Source organism: Saccoglossus kowalevskii, chromosome 13 (genome assembly GCF_978046115.1).
Source record: "Saccoglossus kowalevskii chromosome 13, keSacKowa6.1, whole genome shotgun sequence".
Classification (NCBI taxonomy): domain Eukaryota; kingdom Metazoa; phylum Hemichordata; class Enteropneusta; family Harrimaniidae; genus Saccoglossus; species Saccoglossus kowalevskii.
Window position 1 is genome coordinate 2,368,081 of NC_140653.1, and position 24,174 is coordinate 2,392,254.

General features: G+C 37.3%; 1 protein-coding gene across 2 annotated transcripts in view; it reads left to right on the forward strand.

Moving 5' to 3' along the window:
• Positions 1-18,367, forward strand: part of LOC102800696 (serine incorporator 5-like) — a 56,331-nt gene extending 37,964 nt beyond the window's left edge. Inside the window, exons 9-13 of one of the 2 annotated variants that reach the window (XM_085506859.1) lie at positions 821-896; positions 3,012-3,072; positions 10,226-10,258; positions 14,768-14,903; positions 15,139-18,367. In XM_085506859.1, coding sequence (XP_085362985.1) covers positions 821-896; positions 3,012-3,072; positions 10,226-10,258; positions 14,768-14,903; positions 15,139-15,301 — 469 coding nt within the window. In that variant the 3' untranslated portion in view covers positions 15,302-18,367. Of the gene's footprint in view, positions 1-820; positions 897-2,459; positions 2,548-3,011; positions 3,073-10,225; positions 10,259-14,767; positions 14,904-15,138 lie in introns of both variants that reach the window. The other variant, XM_085506858.1, reaches the window with a different exon arrangement.
• The last annotated feature ends 5,807 nt before the right edge of the window (positions 18,368-24,174 follow it).

A 24,174-nucleotide genomic window follows, 5' to 3' on the forward strand; every position in this document is an offset into this window, starting at 1 on the left:
TTAGGGTCAAATTTCTCGGTAATGAAAACAGATATCAAAAATTCAAATGGTAAATTTGTGCCCACACTCAAGCTGAGTAGAATGAGCTATGTCTGAAGTGTTTTATCCCAAATTTGTAGGAGGAGATACATTTGGCGCGAAGCTATCCAAAAATCAGTTTTTTGGCTGTTGCTATGGCAACGGTGGGCCAAAACAATTTTTCAGATTTTTCCTTATAACTAGGGTTAAGGTGTGACCTACCTGCCAAGTTTGAACGAAATCGGCCAAGCCAAAAAAATCACAGAAGAAATAATAGTGAACACTGGAAATGTACACACACAGACACACACACACACAAAACGACAAAAGTGATTATAAGGGCAATCCTAGCGGAGCGGATCACCAACAGATTAGTGCAATAATTGGCAGCAGTTTATAAACGATCAAATTTATAGAGGGCGCTGATTAAACTGCATGAAGCAGAAATTATGACAAGTATACAAATCAAAAAGTTCTTGTCTTTCCTGATACTGTACTTATAACTTGCAGATTAACTGAACCTTGTCTTGCAACTGTTCCATTAGAGATTACTTCAAACATATAAGTCTGTAAGTTTGAAATGCAAGCATTTCATCCCTTACATATTACATTCATTGTTAATTCCATCTCTTGATTCAGATAATAATTGTGGTGTGAAGCCAATAGTTTTTCATCCAAATTACAATATGCCTCAATGACTGGATTAATTTAAATGCTATATATTCATATCAAAACAAAACTTTACTGTCAATTGTAAATCCAATATTTAAATTTTCTACTAATTTGTTTTTTCTGCATCCAGTGGTCGAACTGCTGAATTCCTAACTAGAGCTAACAGTGGAGTGACTACAACAAGCCTTGTAGACTCCCCACAACATGTAAGATATCATACCATTGCATGGTTACAGTATACAGCAAAACTTGTCTTTATTGTGCATTGATTTCTTATAATGGACTCTGATTTTACATTATTATACCTGAACAGTAAATTTAGTAAATCCTAAAATATTAATGAATTGTGCTTTTACAAATACTGAAATCAACAGATGTAAAGCAATGTGCTATTTTGTTATAATTATTCAATGATATTCAAAATGCATCCACAATTATATATATTGCATTAATGTGCAAAAAGAAATCATTGTATGCATCACTGGAGTGTGTTAGTGTTGCCTCAACTATGTCATGACTTGGCGTGTTGCTCTGTTCTCATGAAAGCCACACTGTGTAAAATGTATCAAATTTATTTTAAGTACACATCTTATGGCTTTTTATATTTGAGAAAATTACATTGAACAACTTTTCTTACTTGGCATAAAATCTGCCTAGTGACACATAGCATTCAAGTGAAAACAGGGCAGACACAAAGTGACCTAGTAGGGCACCTCAAAGTGACAACGCAGACACAAAGTGACCTAGTAGGGCACCTCAAAGTGAAGACGCAGACACAAGGTGACCTACACTGTAGTAGAGCACCTCAAAGTGACAACGCAGACACAAGGCGACTTAGTATGCCACCTCAAAGTGACAATGCAGACACAAGGTGACTTAGTAGAGCACCTCAAAGTGACAATGCAGACACAAGGTGACTTAGTAGAGCACCTCAAAGTGACAATGCAGACACAAGGTGACTTAGTAGAGCACCTCAAAGTGACAATGCAGACACAAGGTGACTTAGTAGAGCACCTCAAAGTGACAATGCAGACACAAGGTGACTTAGTAGAGCACCTCAAAGTGACAACGCACACACAAGGTGACTTAGTAGAGCACCTCAAAGTGACAACACAGACACAAGTTGACCTAGTAGGGCACCTCAAAGTGACAACGCAGACACACTCCAGGAAACTAGACATTGGTGTGTACTTTTCATATTTATTCAACCGATTGATGTTCATAGTGTTATTTTGTATAACCATTAAAGTATTGCAATTCATTTTAAATACCATTGTTTGTCTGTGATAGTTTCTGATGTCCAAGTCTCTTATTACTACATTCATCCATGTTTAATTTAGAGTTAATATTCTGGCAATTAGAGGATCAAAACTAAAGTGCTGCTCAGACATATTCCTAACACATAATTTCATCATTCAGTGTCCAGTGTTTATCCGACCTATTGTATGCCTCTTTGAACATATTGAACATGATGTGATTTTATTGTCATAGAACTTCAGTCAGAATGGGGGAAATTGCCAGATTTGCATTATATGTTTGAGTGTTCTGTGTTTATTTTGATGTGATCTTGCATACTAATTAGCTAATTTGTATAACTAATAATATAGAAAAATTATTTTGAGATCCTTATAATATGTGGGTTGCATTTTTCTTGCACAAGCTTGTTAATTTCTGCTGTTTGTCTTATTTTTATCTACAGTTCAATTTTTACTCAGTCTTGTTGTGTTATGTTTTCCTTTGCTGTTATATTTGTTTATTTTGTGTTGCAGTATTCGCACCACCAGTGGTTCTCACAAATTTGGAGGTAAAACTCCCACTAAAAGAAATGCACCATCTATTGGGCTTTCAGGACATACTGTGAGTTCATAGTGATTTGTTTCGGGTGTCTCTGTGACTAGTGAGGATAGTATATCACCATGGTTATTAAAAGAAATAAAAGGCTTACCATGTTCATGACAATTTAGTTTGAGACAAAGCTAGATTATTTTTGATTTTATCATACATAGTGTCCTAATCAATGTTTTCATGTTATCGATAAAGAGCCATTGCTCAAAACATCTAGCTGTTTTAAATAGTTACTTAGGACAACAATTAACAAATTATATCTAATACATGTATATATCATGTTTTGATCATATCAAGTTTCTTATTGAAGACTAGTTGGGGTGGTAACTGTTAATGATAGGTGTTTACTATTAAAGGCATGTTAGTTAGAACACTATCTATTAATGACAAGTTGGCTAAAGGTGTCAGTTTTGAATTCTGATTGGATGATGTGCAGTAAGACTTGTATTTAATCATTCTTGCAATCTCATTTCAAGGAGCCTAAAGGATCAAAAAACAAAGACAGAAGACATAAGAAAAGGAAGAAACGAAAACAGGGTAATAATTAAGTTACAATAATATTTAATTACTAATAAATTTCTGTTTGGAATGTGAGCTTAGATGTCTCATGTGTGGATTGTTTTTAAAATTTGAGCTAGGGAGTTATAAATAATGTGTAGTTTCTGTTTGTAATGTGAGCTAAGGAGTTGCATTTGATGTTTAGATTGTGTTTGCAGTTTGAGCATACCAATGCATTTGATGCATACCAATGCTCTAACAACATTTGGTGTCAACCACTGTGACATGACAGCTTCACTGACAACATTTGGTATCAACCACTGTGGCTTGACTGCTTCACTGACAACATTTGGTGTCAACCACTGTGGCTTGACTGCTTCACTGACAACATTTGGTGTCAACCACTGTGGCTTGACTGTTTCACTGACAACATTTGGTGTCAACCACTGTGGCTTGACTGTTTCACTGACAACATTTGGTGTCAACCACTGTGGCTTGACTGCTTCACTGACAACATTTGGTGTCAACCACTGTGACTTGACTGCTTCACTGACATCATTTGGTGTCAACCACTGTTACTTGACTGCTTCACTGACAACATTTGGTGTCAACCACTGCGACTTGACTGCACTGACAACATTTGGTGTCAACCACTGTGACTTGACTGTTTCACTGACAACATTTGGTGTCAACCACTGTGACTTGACTGCTTCACTGACAACATTTGGTGTCAACCACTGTGACTTGACTGCTTCACTGACAACATTTGGTGTCAGCCACTGTGACTTGACTGCTTCATTGGCAACATTGGGTGTCAACCACTGCGACTTGACTGCTTCACTAACAACATTTCGTGTCAACCACTGCGACTTGACTGCACTGACAACATTTTGTGTCAACCACTGCGACTTGACTGCTTCACTAACAACATTTGGTGTCAACCACTGCGACTTGACTGTTTCACTAACAACATTTGGTGTCAACCACTGCGACTTGACTGCTTCACTAACAACATTTGGTGTCAACCACTGCGACTTGACTGCTTCACTGACAACATTTTGTGTCAACCACTGCGACTTGACTGTTTCACTAACAACATTTGGTGTCAACCACTGCGATTTGACTGCTTCACTGGCAACATTTTGTGTCAACCACTACGACTTGACTGCACTGACATTTGGTGTCAACCACTGTGACTTGACTGCTTCACTGACAACTTTTGGTGTCAACCACTGTGACTTGACTGCTTCACTGACAACATTTGGTGTCAACCACTGTGACTTGACTGCTTCACTAACAACATTTGGTGTCAACCACTGCGACTTGACTGCTTCACTGACAACATTTTGGTGTCAACCACTGCGACTTGACTGCTTCACTGACGACATTTTGTGTCAACCACTGCGACTTGACTGTTTCACTAACAACATTTGGTGTTAACCACTGCGACTTAACTGCTTCACTAACAACATTTGGTGTCAACCACTGTGACTTGACTGCTTCACTGACAACATTTTGTGTCAACCACTGTGACTTGACTGTTTCACTGACAACATTTGGTGTCAACCACTGTGACTTGACTTTTTCACTGACAACATTTGGTGTCAACCACTGCGACTTGACTGCTTCACTGACATCATTTGGTGTCAACCACTGTGACTTAACTGCTTCACTGACAACATTTGGTGTCAACCACTGTGGCTTGACTTCTTCACTGGCAACATTTGGTGTCAACCACTGTGGCTTGACTGCACTGACAACATTTGGTGTCAACCACTGTGACTTGACTGCTTCACTGACAACATTTGGTGTCAACCACTGTGACTTGACTGTTTCACTGACAACATTTGGTGTCAACCACTGCGACTTGACTGTTTCACTGACAACATTTTGTGTCAACCACTGCGACTTGACTGTTTCACTGACAACATTTGGTGTCAACCACTGTGACTTGACTACTTCACTGACAATATCTGGTGTCAACCACTGCGACTTGACTGCTTCACTGACAACATTTGGTGTCAACCACTGTGACTTGACTGCACTGACAACATTTGGTGTCAACCACTGTGACTTGACTGCTTCACTGACAACATTTGGTGTCAACCACTGCGACTTGACTGCTTCACTGACAACATTTTGTGTCAACCACTGTGACTTGACTGTTTCACTGACAACATTTGGTGTCAACCACTGCGACTTGACTGTTTCACTGACAACATTTTGTGTCAACCACTGCGACTTGACTGTTTCACTGACAACATTTGGTGTCAACCACTGTGACTTGACTGTTTCACTGACAACATTTTGTGTCAACCACTGCGACTTGACTGTTTCACTGACAACATTTTGTGTCAACCACTGTGACTTGACTGCTTCACTGACAATATCTGGTGTCAACCACTGCGACTTGACTGCTTCACTGACAACATTTGGTGTCAACCACTGTGACTTGACTACTTCACTGACAACATTTGGTGTCAACCACTGTGACTTGACTGCACTGACAACATTTGGTGTCAACCACTGTGACTTGACTGCTTCACTGACAACAATTGGTGTCAACCACTGCGACTTGACTGCTTCACTGACAACATTTGGTGTCAACCACTGTGACTTGACTACTTCACTGACAACATTTGGTGTCAACCACTGTGACTTGATTGCTTCACTGACAACATTTGGTGTCAACCACTGTGACTTGACTACTTCACTGACAACATTTGGTGTCAACCACTGTGACTTGACTGCACTGACAACATTTTGTGTCAACCACTGCGACTTGACTATTTCACTGACAATATCTGGTGTCAACCACTGTGACTTGACTGCTTCACTGACATCATTTGGTGTCAACCACTGTGACTTGACTGCTTCACTGACAACATTTGGTGTCAACCACTGTGACTTGACTGTTTCACTGACATCATTTGGTGTCAACCACTGTGACTTGACTGCTTCACTGACAACATTTGGTGTCAACCACTGCGACTTGACTGCTTCACTAACAACATTTGGTGTCAACCACTGCAACTTGACTGCACTGACAACATTTGGTGTCAACCACTGTGACTTGACTGCTTCACTAACAACATTTGGTGTCAACCACTGATTTGTCTGTTTCGCTGACAACATTTGGTGTCAACCACTGTGACTTGACTGTTTCACTGACAACATTTGGTGTCAACCACTGCGACTTGACTGTTTCACTGACAACATTTTGTGTTAACCACTGCGACTTGACTGTTTCACTGACAACATTTGGTGTCAACCACTGTGACTTGACTGTTTCACTGACAACATTTCGTGTCAACCACTGTGACTTGACTGCTTCACTGACAACATTTGGTGTCAACACTAATTTGACTGTTTCACTGACAACATTTGGTGTCAACCACTGCGACTTGACTGTTTCACTGACAACATTTTGTGTCAACCACTGAGACTTGACTGCTTCACTGACAACATTTGGTCTCAACCACTGTGGCTTGACTGCTTCACTGACAACATTTGGTGTCAACCACTGTGACTTGACAGCTTCACTGACAACATTTGGTCTCAACCACTGTGGCTTGACTGCTTCACTGACAACATTTTGTGTCAACCACTGTGACTTGACTGTTTCACTGACAACATTTGGTGTCAACCACTGCGACTTGACTGCACTGACATTTTGTGTCAACCACTGTGATTTGACTGCTTCACTGACAACATTTGGTGTCAACCACTGTGACTTGACTGCTTCACTGACATCATTTGGTGTCAACCACTGTGACTTGACTGCTTCACTGACAACATTTGGTGTCAACCACTGCGACTTGACTGCTTCACTAACAACATTTGGTGTCAACCACTGCAACTTGACTGCACTGACAACATTTGGTGTCAACCACTGCGACTTGACTGCTTCACTAACAACATTTGGTGTCAACCACTGATTTGTCTGTTTCGCTGACAACATTTGGTGTCAACCACTGTGACTTGACTGTTTCACTGACAACATTTGGTGTCAACCACTGCGACTTGACTGTTTCACTGACAACATTTTGTGTTAACCACTGCGACTTGACTGTTTCACTGACAACATTTGGTGTCAACCACTGACTTGACTACTTCACTGACAACATTTCGTGTCAACCACTGTGACTTGACTGCTTCACTGACAACATTTGGTGTCAACACTAATTTGACTGTTTCACTGACAACATTTGGTGTCAACCACTGCGACTTGACTGCTTCACTGACAACATTTGGTCTCAACCACTGTGGCTTGACTGCTTCACTGACAACATTTGGTGTCAACCACTGTGACTTGACTGCTTCACTGACAACATTTGGTCTCAACCACTGTGGCTTGACTGCTTCACTGACAACATTTTGTGTCAACCACTGTGACTTGACTGTTTCACTGACAACATTTGGTGTCAACCACTGCGACTTGACTGCACTGACATTTGGTGTCAACCACTGTGACTTGACTGCTTCACTGGCAACATTTGGTGTCAACCACTGTGACGTTACTGCTTCACTGACATCATTTGGTGTCAACCACTGTGACTTGACTGCTTCACTGGCAACATTTGGTGTCAGCCACAGTGACTTGACTGCTTCACTGGCAACATTTGGTGTCAACCACTGTGACTTGACTGCTTCACTGACAACATTTGGTGTCAACCACAGTGACTTGACTGCTTCACTGGCAACATTGGGTGTCAACCACTGTGACTTGACTGGTAGTGAGTAGTGGGTTATTTACACATTTACTCACACATTACAAAAGATTGATTTCACAGGAAATGGTTTAGTTGAGTGGATAGATGTAGTGTAATTCACTTACTTTCATTTCATTATTTGAACTAATATATGTGCGTGTAAATTTACTACATTAATTTTTGCTATGCACTTACACATCATTTTGTGGTGTAGTGAGTGGTAGTTGTGTATGATTATAATACAATTGTGGTATTTGAAATAGTCAGTAGTGTACAATTTATAAAACATGTCATAATGTAGTCTATGTTGACCCACTAATATGATATAAGTAATAATCTGTCATACCTTTTTATGACTATACAGGGAAAAAGGAGTTACTTCACATCTTATATGCCCTATGGTGCATTTGAGGGTACCAGTATTAAAGCTTTATAGAGGGTGGCTGTAGTGGATGTGTCGGTGGGTACCCTATGCAGGATATCATTGTAGTGAAGGTGTAGTGGGTACCCTATGCAGGATATCATTGTAGTGAAGGTGTAGTGGTACCCTATGCAGGATATCATTGTAGTGAAGGTGTAGTGGGTACCCTATGCAGGATATCATTGTAGTGAAGGTGTAGTGGTACCCTATGCAGGGTAGATTTCAGGTAGAGGTGTAGGTGGATACCCACATGCAGGATATCATTGTAGTGAAGGTGTAGTGGTACCCTATGCAGGATATCATTGTAGTGAAGGTGTAGTGGGTACCCTATGCAGGATATCATTGTAGTGAAGGTGTAGTGGTACCCTATGCAGGGTAGATTTCAGGTAGAGGTGTAGGTGGATACCCACATGCAGGATATCATTGTAGTGAAGGTGTAGTGGTACCCTATGCAGGATATCATTGTAGTGAAGGTGTAGTGGGTACCCTATGCAGGATATCATTGTAGTGAAGGTGTAGTGGTACCCTATGCAGGGTAGATTTCAGGTAGAGGTGTAGGTGGATACCCACATGCAGGATATCATTGTAGTGAAGGTGTAGTGGTACCCTATGCAGGATATCATTGTAGTGAAGGTGTAGTGGGTACCCTATGCAGGATATCATTGTAGTGAAGGTGTAGTGGTACCCTATGCAGGGTAGATTTCAGGTAGAGGTGTAGGTGGATACCCACATGCAGGATATCATTGTAGTGAAGGTGTAGTGGGTACCCTATGCAGGATATCATTGTAGTGAAGGTGTAGTGGGTACCCTATGCAGGATATCATTGTAGTGAGGTGTAGGTGGATACCCACATGCAGGATATCATTGTAGTGAAGGTGTAGTGGGTACCCTATGCAGGATATCATTGTAGCGAGGTGTAGTGGATACCCTATGCAGGATATCATTGTAGTGAAGGTGTAGTGGATACCCTATGCAGGATATCATTGTAGTGAAGGTGTAGTGGGTACCCTATGCAGGATATCATTGTAGTGAAGGTGTAGTGGGTACCCTATGCAGGATATCATTGTAGTGAAGGTGTAGGTGGATACCCTATGCAGGATATCATTGTAGTGAAGGTGTAGTGGGTACCCTATGCAGGATATCATTGTAGTGAAGGTGTAGTGGGTACCCTATGCAGGATATCATTGTAGTGAAGGTGTAGGTGGATACCCTATGCAGGATATCATTGTAGTGAAGGTGTAGTGGGTACCCTATGCAGGATATCATTGTAGTGAAGGTGTAGTGGGTACCCTATGCAGGATATCATTGTAGTGAAGGTGTAGTGGATACCCTATGCAGGATATCATTGTAGTGAAGGTGTAGTGGGTACCCTATGCAGGATATCATTGTAGTGAAGGTGTAGTGGATACCCTATGCAGGATATCATTGTAGTGAAGGTGTAGTGGGTACCCTATGCAGGATATCATTGTAGTGAAGGTGTAGTGGGTACCCTATGCAGGATATCATTGTAGTGAAGGTGTAGTGGATACCCTATGCAGGATATCATTGTAGTGAAGGTTTAGTGGGTACCCTATGCAGGATATCATTGTAGTGAAGGTGTAGTGGATACCCTATGCAGGATATCATTGTAGTGAAGGTGTAGTGGGTACCCTATGCAGGATATCATTGTCGTGAAGGTGTAGTGGGTACCCTATGCAGGATATCATTGTAGTGAAGGTGTAGTGGGTAGCCTATGCAGAGTAGCTTTCAAGTGGAGGTGTAGGTGGGTATCCACATACAGAAGTGCTTTGTAGTGAAGGTGTAGGTGGGTAGAAGGTAGGTGTTACCCCATGCACAGTGGCCCTGTGAAAGATGTATTGGAGGGCACCCATTTTCAGGTTGGCTCTGTGGAAGAAGTACCAGTATTTGAGGGTACCTTTAATTAAGGAGCTGTGGGCGATATTTTTACCAGGCAAAAGGTTCTGACAATCATATTTGGTATGTCTTCATTACTATATAAACAGTTCCTTTAGACTTGTATCTATGGTAACACATTGTTTTGTGTTTGTTGTATATACAGAACACAGTCCTGATAGTGAATCTGAATCAAGAGGTGGGTTGTCTTTTTTTACTCAGTCATTTATTAAATCAAATTTTTAATTCAGAGCTGAAAAAATGGTTGACAATTAAACCACTGTTCTACCCTCTCCTGCTTATGTGAGCACTGCTATGGCTCATACATATTGTTTTGAATTTTAGTTAATCAGAGAATTCAAAATGAAAAGAATTCATGTTCACATTATATGGTGTTCTGTGTGCAATGGTATGTGAAACCTGTGTATAATTCTTATGATAAGGTTCAGGGGTGGATAACAAGCAACGAACTGGTGTACACTATAACAGATGACTTTATTGAGACTCCTGCTGTGGTGTGTACTGAAAGTGTAGAGACATTAAACAATCTAGCCCGTGAACCATTATCACCAAACGTTGCCAAGTTAATGACTTCACATTTGTCAGTTTGTGCATTTGTAGTTTGTAGTTACGAAAGATCGCGTTGTCCCTTCGTTGAATAATATCGTAGCCGTTGTAGTTTCGCGACCCATGGATACTTCAGTTACAGCGTTTTTCAATAAAACTGGTCCATTATGCAACGCAGTATTCGCGGTAGTAGTAAAGTTCACATGTGTTTGAGTTACTGGAGTAGTGGAGCTCGTGTCGTTACTCGTAGAGGTTCCCTTACATAGAGAAGTGTGATGTTTTCTCCTGCAGACGCAACAACTCAATTTAGATTGGCAGTCCATAACTTTGTGTTTACCGAGACAGTTGAAACATAAGCGATCGCGTTTTATTATCTCGAGGCGTTTATTGTAGTCAGTCACAACTTTACAATGTATCGACGGATGGGCATCTTTGCAGTACGCACATACGATAGATTTAGTCGGTCTCGCTCGGATCGATTACCGTGAAGTGACCGGTTCACTTTCAGTGTAGAATGCCGCAGTTACCTGGGTTTCTGAGTACAATTCGCGGTCATGGTGATCGGCGGGGAATCCAGCTTGCAGAGCATCCATGGATGTTATGAATGGCTTGACGAAGTTTGGGTAGATTCCATTCGTTATTTCCATGATCACGCGCAATCTGTTTTCGGGTATTTGGCGGCAACTTTTCCATGACAATAGGTACTAGTAGAATTTTCCGAGTGAACTGAGCCCACGAATATAACTTTCTAAGGTGTCGTAAGCTGTTGAAATCACCAGATGGTTTAGGCATATCCCATAAAGCTTTCATGTAGGCACTTATTACTTTGTGTTTCTGTCCATTTCTTTGTTCAAGTAGGTCGATTGCGTGATCATAGTTTTCATTTGTTAGTGTCAACTCTTCGATAGTGCGAGCTGCTTCATTGGACAATTGAGCGTGTAGGTACTGAAACCTTTGAACCTTTTCGAGATTTTGAGACTGCAGGGCTTGCCGAGGTCTTGTATCAGGTCGTGACTTAGATAAATGATGTTTTTTCTCATGTAATTGGTCAGGTAATCGTCAGATTCGGTGATAGTCGCCTCCAAGTCGTTTTCTTTCGTCTGTTCGACTATTTGTTTGTCAAGGTTGATAAGACTTTCGTACTCGTCATCTGTCCACGATATGCTGAGTTCCCTTCAGTTTGGAAAGAGTTGGTCGTTCGGCTATCTTGAATGCAGTCCGAAAACGAGGACTTATGTTTTGACCTCTGTGTGTTCGTGCGTGCGTGTGTGCGTGCGTCTGTGCATGCGTCCGGGCCTGTATCTTAGAAATGCCTGGACCAATCACAATCAAACTTCACACATGATATTATACATATGCACGTCAATTTCTTGAACGATCTGATTCGAGATGGCCGTATGGCGGCCATTTTTGTGCTAAAAATCATCAAAATCAAGCATTTCCCGGCTGTTTACAGATGGATTTTCTTCAAACCTTGTATATACGTTGGACATTATAGGACCTTGATGCACATCATTTTGTTTTACGATCTGATTCAAGATGGTCGAATGGCGTCCATTTTTGTGCTAAAAAATCATAAAAATCAACCATTTCTCGGCTGTTTACAAATGAATTTTGTTCAAACTTGATTTAGACATTATGGGACCTTCATAAAAATAATTTTGTTTTTCAGATAACATTCAAAATGGCCGACTGGCGGCCATTTTGTTTTAATGAATGGCCTTCTAGACCCATATCTCCGACTTGTTTTGACTGATTATGTTCAAATTTGAAATATTCATTATACATCTTGTCATAGATATATATTGGTTTGACGATCCTTTTCAAAGTGGCCTAATTGTGGCTATTTTTGTGCTAAAAAGTCCTTGAATATCAAGCATTTCTTGCATTTAGGGGTGGATTTTGTTCAAACTTATAACACATTTTATTTTTCAGATTGGATTCAAAATGGCTGTCTGGCGGCCATTTTGTTGTAATGAATGGGTTTCCAGACCCATATGTCTGACTTGTTTTGACTGATTATGTTCAAATTTTAAATATTCATTATACATCATGTCATAGATATACTGATATATTGGTTTGACGATCCTTTTCAAAGTGGCCAAATGGTGGCTATGCTTGTGCTAAAAAAATCCTCGAATATCAAGCATTTCTTGCATTTAAGCGTGAATTTTGTTCAAACTTATAACACATTTTATTTTTCAGATTGGATTCAAAATGGCTGACTGGCGGCCATTTTTTTTAATGATTGGGCTTCTAGAGCCATATCTCTTAAATGCTTTGACTTATTATATTAAAATTTTATATATTCGTTATACATCATGTTATATATATACATGTATTCAAAATGGCTGATTTTGAATGCTGTTCCAGAGCAATATTTCTCAATACCAAATGTATGGACAAGTACTTGTTTGACGATCAGATACAAATGTCAATCATTATAATGTTAAAAAATCATATTCTTGACATGGTTATATTCCAGCTATATTACTGTAAACAAAACTATATATCTTAAATTTGATAACTAACGGAGACTGTGCATGGCTTGTTTTACTATAATTTAGCGGTTTGTTTCCATGCAAAACCACATTGTGTAACTGAATTCACGTGTTGGGGTTTAGTTGCTATGACGACATATCATATCAGTTCTATTATAGCATCCAAGCTCACGTGAACGTTCAGTGTTTCGCATGTTGTCTTATCCTCGTTCCCTATGCTGTTAACTCTACACATTTGACTATATATTTTTTAGTAAAGATCCTTCGAATTGTTTTATTTATACTACTTTGTTATTTTTGAATATATTTTAGTGTATTTTAATTAGTGATTATTTTATCTCTATTTGACATGTCTATCGTCCCCCCAGGCCGTATAAATGCCTGTATGCTCCTCACCACGCCATATTAGCTAGCCCAAAATTCTAATTTATGAAAACAGGAGTTTTCCAACGGAGCCCAAATCGAATTATTTCGCAGTGGACTTGGTGCGAGAAATACCCAAGTTTCATATGCATTATTTAGAGAGTGATCATGAACCTCATCTATACCTTACATTCAGTAGTACATGTACATGTATACACCGTCTATGTTGTACATTTACATGTATACACCGTCTATGTAGTACATGTACATGTATACACCGTCTATGTTGTACATGTACATGTATACACCGTCTATGTAGTACATGTACATGTATACACCGTCTATGTAGTACATGTACATGTATACACCGTCTATGTAGTACATGTATATGTACATACCGTCTATGTAGTACATGTACATGTATACACCGTCTATGTAGTACATGTACATGTATACACCGTCTATGTTGTACATGTATACACCGTCTATGTAGTACATGTACATGTATACACCGTCTATGTAGTACATGTACATGTATACACCGTCTACGTTGTACATGTACATGTATACACCGTCTATGTAGTACATGTACATGTATACACCGTCTATGTAGTACATGTACATGTATACACCGTCTATGTTGTACATGTACATGTATACACCGTCTATGTAGTACATGTACATGTATACACCGTCTATGTTGTACATGTACATGTATACACCGTCTATGTTGTACATGTACATGTATACACTGTCTATGTAGTACATGTACATGTATACACCGTCTATGTAGTACATGTACATGTATACACCGTCTTTGTAGTACATGTACATGTATACACCGTCTATGTAGTACATGTATATGTACATACCGTCTATGTAGTACATGTACATGTATACACCGTCTATGTAGTACATGTACATGTATACACCGTCTATGTAGTACATGTACATGTATACACCGTCTATGTAGTACATGTACATGTATACACCGTCTATGTAGTACATGTACATGTATACACCGTCTATGTAGTACATGTACATGTATACACCGTCTATGTAGTACATGTACATGTATACACCGTCTATGTAGTACATGTACATGTATACACCGTCTATGTAGTACATGTACATGTATACACCGTCTATGTTGATTACATAGTACTATAGTTATGGATGATCTAGGCTACTTAAATAGAGAGGCATATGTATGCCTCATTCAGACGAATTGCATAAATTTCTTGCTGATAATTCTACTGAGTAACATCTCGTTTTAGATCTTATTATAGAGAATGGTGGACAGAAGCTGGTCCGTAATGAAGCCAATGGAACTGTCTACAGCTATTCATTCTTTCATTTTGTATTTTTTCTGGCCTCCATATATATCATGATGACGTTAACTAATTGGTACAGGTCAGTGACATTTGTGTGTTGCACCTGGATAGTGAGCATGTTGATATGTATTTAGTTATTTGGTAGTATGATGTGTTATTTGGTAGTATGATGTGTTATTTGGTAGTATGATGTATTATTTGGTAGTATGATGTGTTATTTGGTAGTATAATGTGTTATTTGGTAGTATGATGTGTTATTTGGTAGTATGATGTGTTATTTGGTAGTATGATGTGTTATTATCTTGCCGTTACAGACCAGAAGTAGCTGCCTTAGAAAATCTTGTACGAACCATAGAGGCAGTGTGGGTACGAATGGTTTCTAGTTGGGTTTGCATCCTGATTTACTTCTGTCGATTACTAGTGCCATTGTGCTGCCGTAAAAGAAGAAGACACAATGAGGTGGAGACGCAGGTTTAATCTCATATTCTATAGAAATGAGACAAAACTATTTATACTGATTTTTAAAATATTTTTGACATTATATAAATGTAAATACACCTATATATTGCTGCATAACAACTCACACACTTCAAGAAACTTTTTTTTAAATGTAAACAATTAAATTTACACCACAATGTTGTACTATTTTTTTTAAAACTATTCCTTTATTTTATTAACAAAGTTTTTACTGTTTTTTGTGCCATTATGGACTTTAAATATTTATAACTTTCTTGAGCACCAAATATCGACTTTTGTCACCTTTTACAAAATAAATAAAATAATTTTTTTTCAAAATCTTGATCAAATAGGACATTACCGTACTCGACTGTATTAGCGCCCAGATTAGCGTACTCGACCGTATTAGCACCCAGATTACTATACTCGACCGTATTAACGCCCAGGGTCTTCAACTCAGAAAATCATGATTTGACCCAAGCACCTACTTTGGAAAATAGTGCAAATAACAATTTGAATTCACCATGTGACAAATTGAGGGGATATTACGCCTTTGAGGCAAAATAAAATTACGAAATTAGTTGTGAAACAGAAATTGTCACAAAAAATATGCACATTTTATTACATATTAATTACGTACGACCCGAATTTACGAGATTAAAAATATTAGAGGCTGTTAGAACACAATCAAAGTCAAAATCTCCATCATTGTCTCCACTGACGAATGTGTTGGATCATACGCAAACTCTCAATGAAAAGCACTTTCCGCCATGATGTATTGCATGATTTGATGATTACCAATATTCCTTAAGCAAAGATCAAAGACCAAGTTTTAAATTAGTGGCACTTTGAAGGGGAGGGCATTTTGCCGAATGTGACCCTGAATATAAAAATTGCGCAAAACTGGGGGTGGACGCTAACGTGGTTGAGTCCGATATATTCAAAATAATCAAAAATTATAGAAAAATACATAAAAATATGTTCAGTCAGTTTTTGATTGCTGTTCAGAGAGTCTCTAATGCTGGTTGTAAAACTGTCTTCTTCGTTGAAAAGAAAAATATAAAAACTGAATTTAGTTTGAATATTTTGATGAATGCAGGTGACACCAGTTGATTAGTGTGAAAACATAAAACAGAATGACTGTGGGACTGTGCTCATTACACTCCATTTGAAATTGTTTTTTTCGGGACTGTGACTGTGTTGTGATGAGGAGCATGTCTGCCTACAGTGATGTGGTTATTTCTGTGATCAAACCTAATTATTAAATCATTGATACCAACAAATTAACATTTGGCTGAATATTCTACTTGTGATTGTTTTCCTGTAATTTAATGTTAACACACATTGTCCACAGAATTATATTTAGCTTTGTATAAAGCCTGAAAGATACAAATTACAATAATATTATACATTAATATCTTTGGATATCAGGAATCTGAAAGGTCAGTACAATTAGTTCTCTTCTCAGGTCGTTAATGTTAGCATTAGGATTTCACATTTTCACACTCACTGACATTTAAAGGGTACTTATTTATTTTCCAAAATAATGTCTTTGACTCAAATCATATCAAAGTATTTTATGATTGATGTATAGAGTGCAATAATTAGAGTGCAGGGAAATACACATATGTATGTAATATATGTCAGATATTTCTGTAATGGGGTAAAGTTATCCACTCATGTTGGTATCTCTCTTATAGATAAATTTTGTAAAATAGGTATTAGGTGTGCACAAAACAAGCAACATTCCACTACAGCAGAAATTATTGTGTCATTACTTAGTGCATTGTGCATTTTTCTCAGAAAGTTAATTCGAAGAAAACAACAACATCCTTTTCTACAAGAGATTACTGACAGCTGCTGATGTTATTTAATAGCAAAATGAAAAGAAAATAATTAAGTATGTTCATATACAAAAATTAAAATGACATATGTATTTGAACTATATTTAGAACTTATCAATAACAGAATCAGCACATCACAAAGTTTAGGATATCCGTGCATGTTTTCCCGATTGAACGGATAAGATTCATAGAAATTCTTCCGGAAGCAAGGAAGTGTATTACCAGAACTATCAGTAATGAATCAAAGTACATACATTACTAAAAATGTAACCATCAAGGCATATCAAATGCATCTTTTTGTTTATTTGATGAGAGCATTCTGAGATTAGTGAATTAGGAATAAATTTGTGAATGAAATCTGTGTTTTACAAAACTTTATTTGTATAATGTACCTGTACCAATAGATGTTATAATGTGTATATTTCATTTTATGTCAAATATTCTATTGCATTCTAATCTATTCTGTATTAGTTGAATTACAGCTAGAGTAGAGTATTGAATGCTACTTTCCATATCTTGTTATCTTAGATGTCAATATTGTTTGTTTGCAAAATATTTAATAGTCACTATTTGTCTAGTATTTACATTTTTGTTGTATGGATATTTACATTTCAATTTAAGAACAGTTGTTTTTTATTATACATAATTAATATTATTATGTATCTAGTATATATTGTGTCATTACAGTGTGCTGTAACTTAGTGATATTGCATATGGTAATATTTCCTAGATGTTTTCAAAAAACATAATTCATAGCTAGAAAATTCAATTAATTGTAATTGTGGATACTATATAGTGTGCACTTTGCCAGTACAAAATTCCATTCAACCTGCACTATATGTTGGTCAGTACTCTCACTGTAATGTCTTCATATGTTCTTTAATTGTTGCATCCTCACAAAAACATTTGCTTCATTAATGTTTTTTGATTGGACTATTATGAGACATCTTTGAGAGTATAGCTAATAACTGATATTTGGATGTTTTCACTCACTGTGATTCAGAAATTGTGAAAATTTGTGCACCGACACTTGGCAACATGATTCTAACTTTAGAAATTCAACATTCAAATATGATGTAAATGAATGAAATTTGTGCCACATTACTCTCAATCCTTGTATATTGTCAAATATCATCTGTGTGTACAGTATTATATGAGATAAGTAAATCTAGTGGGCAATTAGGCTATTAGTAATAGACGTATTAGATCAAGAAGAAATTAAAGTTTCTGATCATTTTAAAAATCGGTGTGTGTGCAAATTTCTTTATTTTTAACGTTTATTGTTTTGCCTGTGATTCATCACAGGCAAAGCATTAAATGCTTCAGCATTGTCAATACCAGTGTATTTGCTATACAAACTGTGCCCCCAGATTGTGACTTACCTCTGAGAAAATACCAGTCACGTCGTTCTCTCTTAGATCTTGTTTCACAAAAACATGTAGTACTACTCACTACAAAAAACAGAACAATTCACCTATCTGTATTCACGCTCTGTAGACATACTCCCCTTTTTATCACATTTGCTTGGATATAACACCCCGAGCTAACCTAGTTCATTGACACGATCGGGGGACCCCGTCGGGAGTCCACCATGACAGCGGCATCAGTCGCGGAATCTAAAAGTGGTTAGATGGAACGCTGCGACCTAGAGTGTTTTAGCCCACAGGGCAGACGATGATGTCTTCACAAAATTGAATATTGAAAAACATTGTTGTTGACAATGGCCCATTTGATGGCAATTGTAGTATTAAATACTTGTTATCTAATTTTTTTTATTCTTTTTAAATAGCTTCTCCTTTATTTGTTTCCAAGAACAACATTGTATTCATATCCATGGTACATGGCCTCGATACTCATTAATGGGACAGCGAGTAATCTGCAGCAATGACGTCATAAAATTTACTTGCATTGATAATGCTATAACATAATTGGAGATATTGGTGAAAATGTACTTCGTACATGTATCTGTCACTCAATAGGTTATACCTTAACACAACCTTCAAATCTATTGGCTTATATTATAGCCATTGTTTCATAACATGTGTTTATACAGTAACTCTTTCATTTAGGATGAGTTTACTGTATAAATCATTTCTTTCCCCACTAAGATTTCACAAGTGTACGATTGTACTCCAACTACCATATTTTGATCAGTATTAAATGTTGAAAGCCAGTCATTATTTTTATATTAATCAATGCATTCTACCATAATTTTACATATTCACATGATTTTAGTGGATTCCATTTATCAACAAAATTAAAACCTAGTGTATAATTAAATCATATTATGTTGCATGCCACTTGATGAAATTTAACTAAATAGCAACCGTTTTTTGTCCACACAAAAACAAATTATAAGTTTTTAGGATGTAATTAATCATTTCTCAGACATGCCTTGACCAATTGTATTCAAAATTGGTATGAATGTCACACACTGGCATATCCAGAAATTTGGTAGGCGAGGCACTCATATTGACGTGACCCAAGTAGACCTCCGGTTGGCTAGGCTTGTCAATTGATTTGTCAATCTTGTTTGCGTGTTGAAGGGAGGGGTGCGTGCCTGGCGAGCTTTCCCCTAAATCTGTGCGTGTCGCACATGTCCATCAGTTTGACTACATATGGGCGACTGATGGACATGTTTGTTTTAGAGAGCTAAAAACAAAATAATTTCTGTATTGTCGAGTCCACGGTTGAAGGTAAACATGCCTATTGGCGTCCTTGTGGACTGGGCAAACATTTCGTAATTTCGTTGCGAAATTGGAAACACTTTGCGTTCAATATATCATAATTCACCGTCATTGGATTTTTATTTTCAGTTTTTCTTATAAGTCTATTGTTGTGATGGAAACCAAATAAACCAATGGCTATCACAGATGCACCACAGAGGCATTAATTTCAAAAGTATAAATGATAGTATTTCATTTGAAATACCAGCGGTATCGGCTGGTATCTAGTGTAAGAAATAGACAAGGGACGAAGGCTCCAGCCAGCTGACACTTTTTTTGTAAACTCGAAAAAGCAGTCAAAAAGAATAAAAAATAAAATCTAAAAAAAATACCAGGTTGAAGAATAATAGTTGCTCTTTCAAATTTCGCCAAAGCCTTACCTACATTTTACCGATATCTGCAGAATAAATCAAGAAAACTACACAAATTGATTCCATTTATGAATAATTAACATTTTGCCCGAACACACGGCACAGTTGGAGGCGTGGCCTATTCAGAATTTGTCAAGTACCTATCGCAAACCAGTTAAACGAGTCGTAACCTCGGTGTGTTTTGTATCCAGTGTTATTATTGGTTGTTGACAAATTCTGAACAGGCTGCTCCTCCATCAAACCCAATCTGATTAAAATCTTTTTAAATTTTTTTTTTTTTTTTTTATTTTATTTTATTTTATATAACCCTTTATATTATATTTATTTGTATTTTAGATTGAATATGTCGATTTTTTGGTTTTTCTTGCCGTTAATCAGTTCTTAGAAAATTGTGTTAGAGGCGACTGGGACACAATTTTCTAAGAACTGATTAACGGCAAGAAAAAACCAAAAAAATCGACATATTCAAACTAAAATACAAATAAATATAATATAAAGGGTTATATATTAAAAAAATATTAAAAAAAACAAAAACAAAAACATTGGAGCCTCATACCTACATCGGATTTTAATCAGATTGCATCAAACCAATCTTGTGATATGGTGCAAAAATCTTGGGTTCAGAGATCATTGATTTTACAAAATGAGATAGAGGTGCTATTGAAAAAATACATCTTAAATACTAATACTGTAAAAGAATTCTTGGACTGAACAAATATGCTAGCAATGTGAGATTGGTAGTTTTCCATTACTGACTGAAGTACATACTTCCATGTTTAAATATTAGTTAAGACTACAAGAACTTCCAGAAGACAATATAACAAAATGAGCATACAATGAACAAAAAAATCAACATAATAATAATATTTGGATGCACACAATAAAAGGCATGTTGACAGAAATTAATCAGAACTCACTATGATACAGAGGAAACAATGTCAGACTCAAAATCCAAAAATTAAATTAACAAAGTGAAATGTCAAATGAAACAAAAATACACTGATCATTGGCGATCAAACATAAGGAAAGATGATAGCAAATTACGAATATTACTCAAAATTTAAGAAAGATTTTTGTTATGAACAATATTTATTAAATGTTGTAAATATTAAACAAAGAATCATTCTAACAAAATTCAGGATAAGCAACCATGACCTTGGTATAGAAACAGGCAGATACACATGCACCAAAACAACATTACAAGATAGAATTTGTCTACATTGTGATTCACATAATGTGGAAGATGAAGAACATTTACTAAGAGTTTGTCCAAAATGCATGACAATACGGCAAGATTTATTATCACATATTATATTCCCAAAAGAAATCAAAACTAATAAAACAAGCCATGCATGGCACAGTCCCGATAGTTATCAAATTTAAGATATATAGTTTTGTTTATATTAATATAGCTGGAATATAACCATGTCAGGAATATGATTTTTTAACATTAAAATGATTGACATTTGTATCTGATCATCAAACAAGTACTTGTCCATATTGAGAGATATTGCTCTAGAACAGCATTCAAAATCAGCCGTTTTGAATACATGTATATATATAACATGCAGTATAATGAATTTATAAAATTTGAATATAATCAGTCAAAGCATTTAAGAGATATGGCTCTAGAACCCCAATCATTAAAGCAAAATGGCCGTCAGTCAGCCATTTTGAATCCAATCTGAAAAATAAAATGACTTGCATCAGGAACCCGTCTAATGTATGTACCAAGTTTGAACGAATCCATCCAGAAATGCTTGATATATGATGATTTTTTAGCACAAAAATGGCCACCATTTGGCCATTTTGAATAGGATCGTCAAACCAATATATCTGTTTATCTATGGCATGATGTATAATGAATATTTAAAATTTGAATATAATCAGTCAAAACAAGTCGGAGATATGGGTCGAGAAGCCCATTCATTAAAACAAAATGGCCGCCAGACAGCCATTTTGAATCCAATCTGAAAAATAAATAATGTGCATCAGGAACCTGTAATGTCTAATATATGTACCAAGTTTGAACGAAATCCATCCATAAATGCCAGAAATGCTTGACATTTGATGATTTTGTAGCTCAAAAATGGCCACCATTTGGCCATTTTGAATAGGATCGTCAAACCAATATATCTGTCTATCTATGACATGATGTATAATGAATATTTAAAATTTGAATATAATCAGTGAAAGCAAGTCAGAGATATGGCACGAGAGCCACATTCATTAAAACAAAATGGCCGCCAGTCGGCCATTTTGAATCTTATCTGAAAAACAAAATTATTTGCATCAAGGTCCCATAACGTCTAATGTATATACCAAGTTTGAACAAAATCCATCTGTAAACAGCCGAGAAATTCTTGATTTTTAGGATTTTTTAGCACAAAAATGGCCGCCATTCGGCCATCTTGAATCAGATCATAGAACAAAATGATGTGCATCAAGGTGCTATAATGTTTAATGTATATACCAAGTTTAAACAAAATCCGTCTGTAAACATCCGAGAAATGCTTGATTTTGATGATTTTTAGCACAAAAATGGCCGCCATTCGGCCATCTTGAATCAGATCGTGAAACAAATTGATGTGCATATGTATAATATAATGTGTGAAGTTTGATTGTGATTGGTCCAGGCATTTCCAAGATACAGGTCCAGACGCACACACAGATGCACGCACGGACACACGCATGCACGGACACACAGAGGTCAAAACATAAGTCCCCGTTTTCGAACTGCGTTCAAACGGGGACTAAAAATTTCAATTTATAATGACAACAAGTCATTGAAAATGACACAGTCCCGGTTAAATTTTTGAAAGTTCTCTTTGTGCTCGTCATATTAAAGCGGAGGGGTTGTTGCGAGCATGTTCTTAAAACTTGAGTTCCAAGTGGCGTATACAACAGATTGCTTATTTACATCAAAACACGTATCGTAGTAATATGGCCAAAATAAAAACAGCCGTTATTTGGCCATCTTTGATCTGATTATGAAACACACTGATATGTATGATGTATGTGCCTAATACGAATGAAAATGGTACATAAATTGTGGAAATATAGTAGTAAGGCCAAAAAGTCAGATGGCTGTCAATCGGCCATCCTTGACCAGATTTTGAAACAAATTGTCATGGATATGCATTCTAACATGTATAAAGTACATGTATGTGCCAAATTTGAATGAAAACAGAGCACGTCCAAGATACCGCATAAAAAAAAAAAAAATGCCTGCCAGTCGACCATCTTTGATCCAATCGCGGTTGGGACATGTATCCTAACATGTATAATCTATGTACCAAGTTTGAATGACAACTGACAAAGTATGTCCAAAGTACAACATTTTCAAAAAACAAGATGGCTGCCAGTCGGCCATCTTTGATCCAATCGCGGTCGGGACATGTATCCTAACATGTATAATCCATGTACCAAGTTTGGATGACAACTGACAAAGCATGTCCAAAGTACAACATTTTCAAAAAACAGGATGGCTGCCAGTTGGCCATTTTGAATCAAATCGCTAAACCACTGCATGTGCATATGTCCCACATAAAGTACTAGACACATGCAAAGAATGAACGGAATCGGTCCAAGGGATTCTGAGATATGACTCCGGACTGACGCACGGACGCACGGAGACTGAATTATAAGTCCCTGTTTTCGGACTTTGTCCGAACGGGGACTAATAACAGACAAAACCTCAATTAAGCACTTTGCACAATTTATCTTCATGGCATTCCAACATCGCACAAAAAACCATATGAATTGAACTTATTATATTTTATTTACTTTTTAGCTCCGCTGTCGACTTTGTCGAGCGGAGCTTATCATATGAGTGATTGTCTGACGTCGTCCGTCGTCGTCGTCCGTGTCAATGTTTAACTTTTTTGACTTCTTCTTGAAAACTATAAGCCTGAATGCTTTGATAGGGTAGATCTCTCTCAGATTTGTTCATT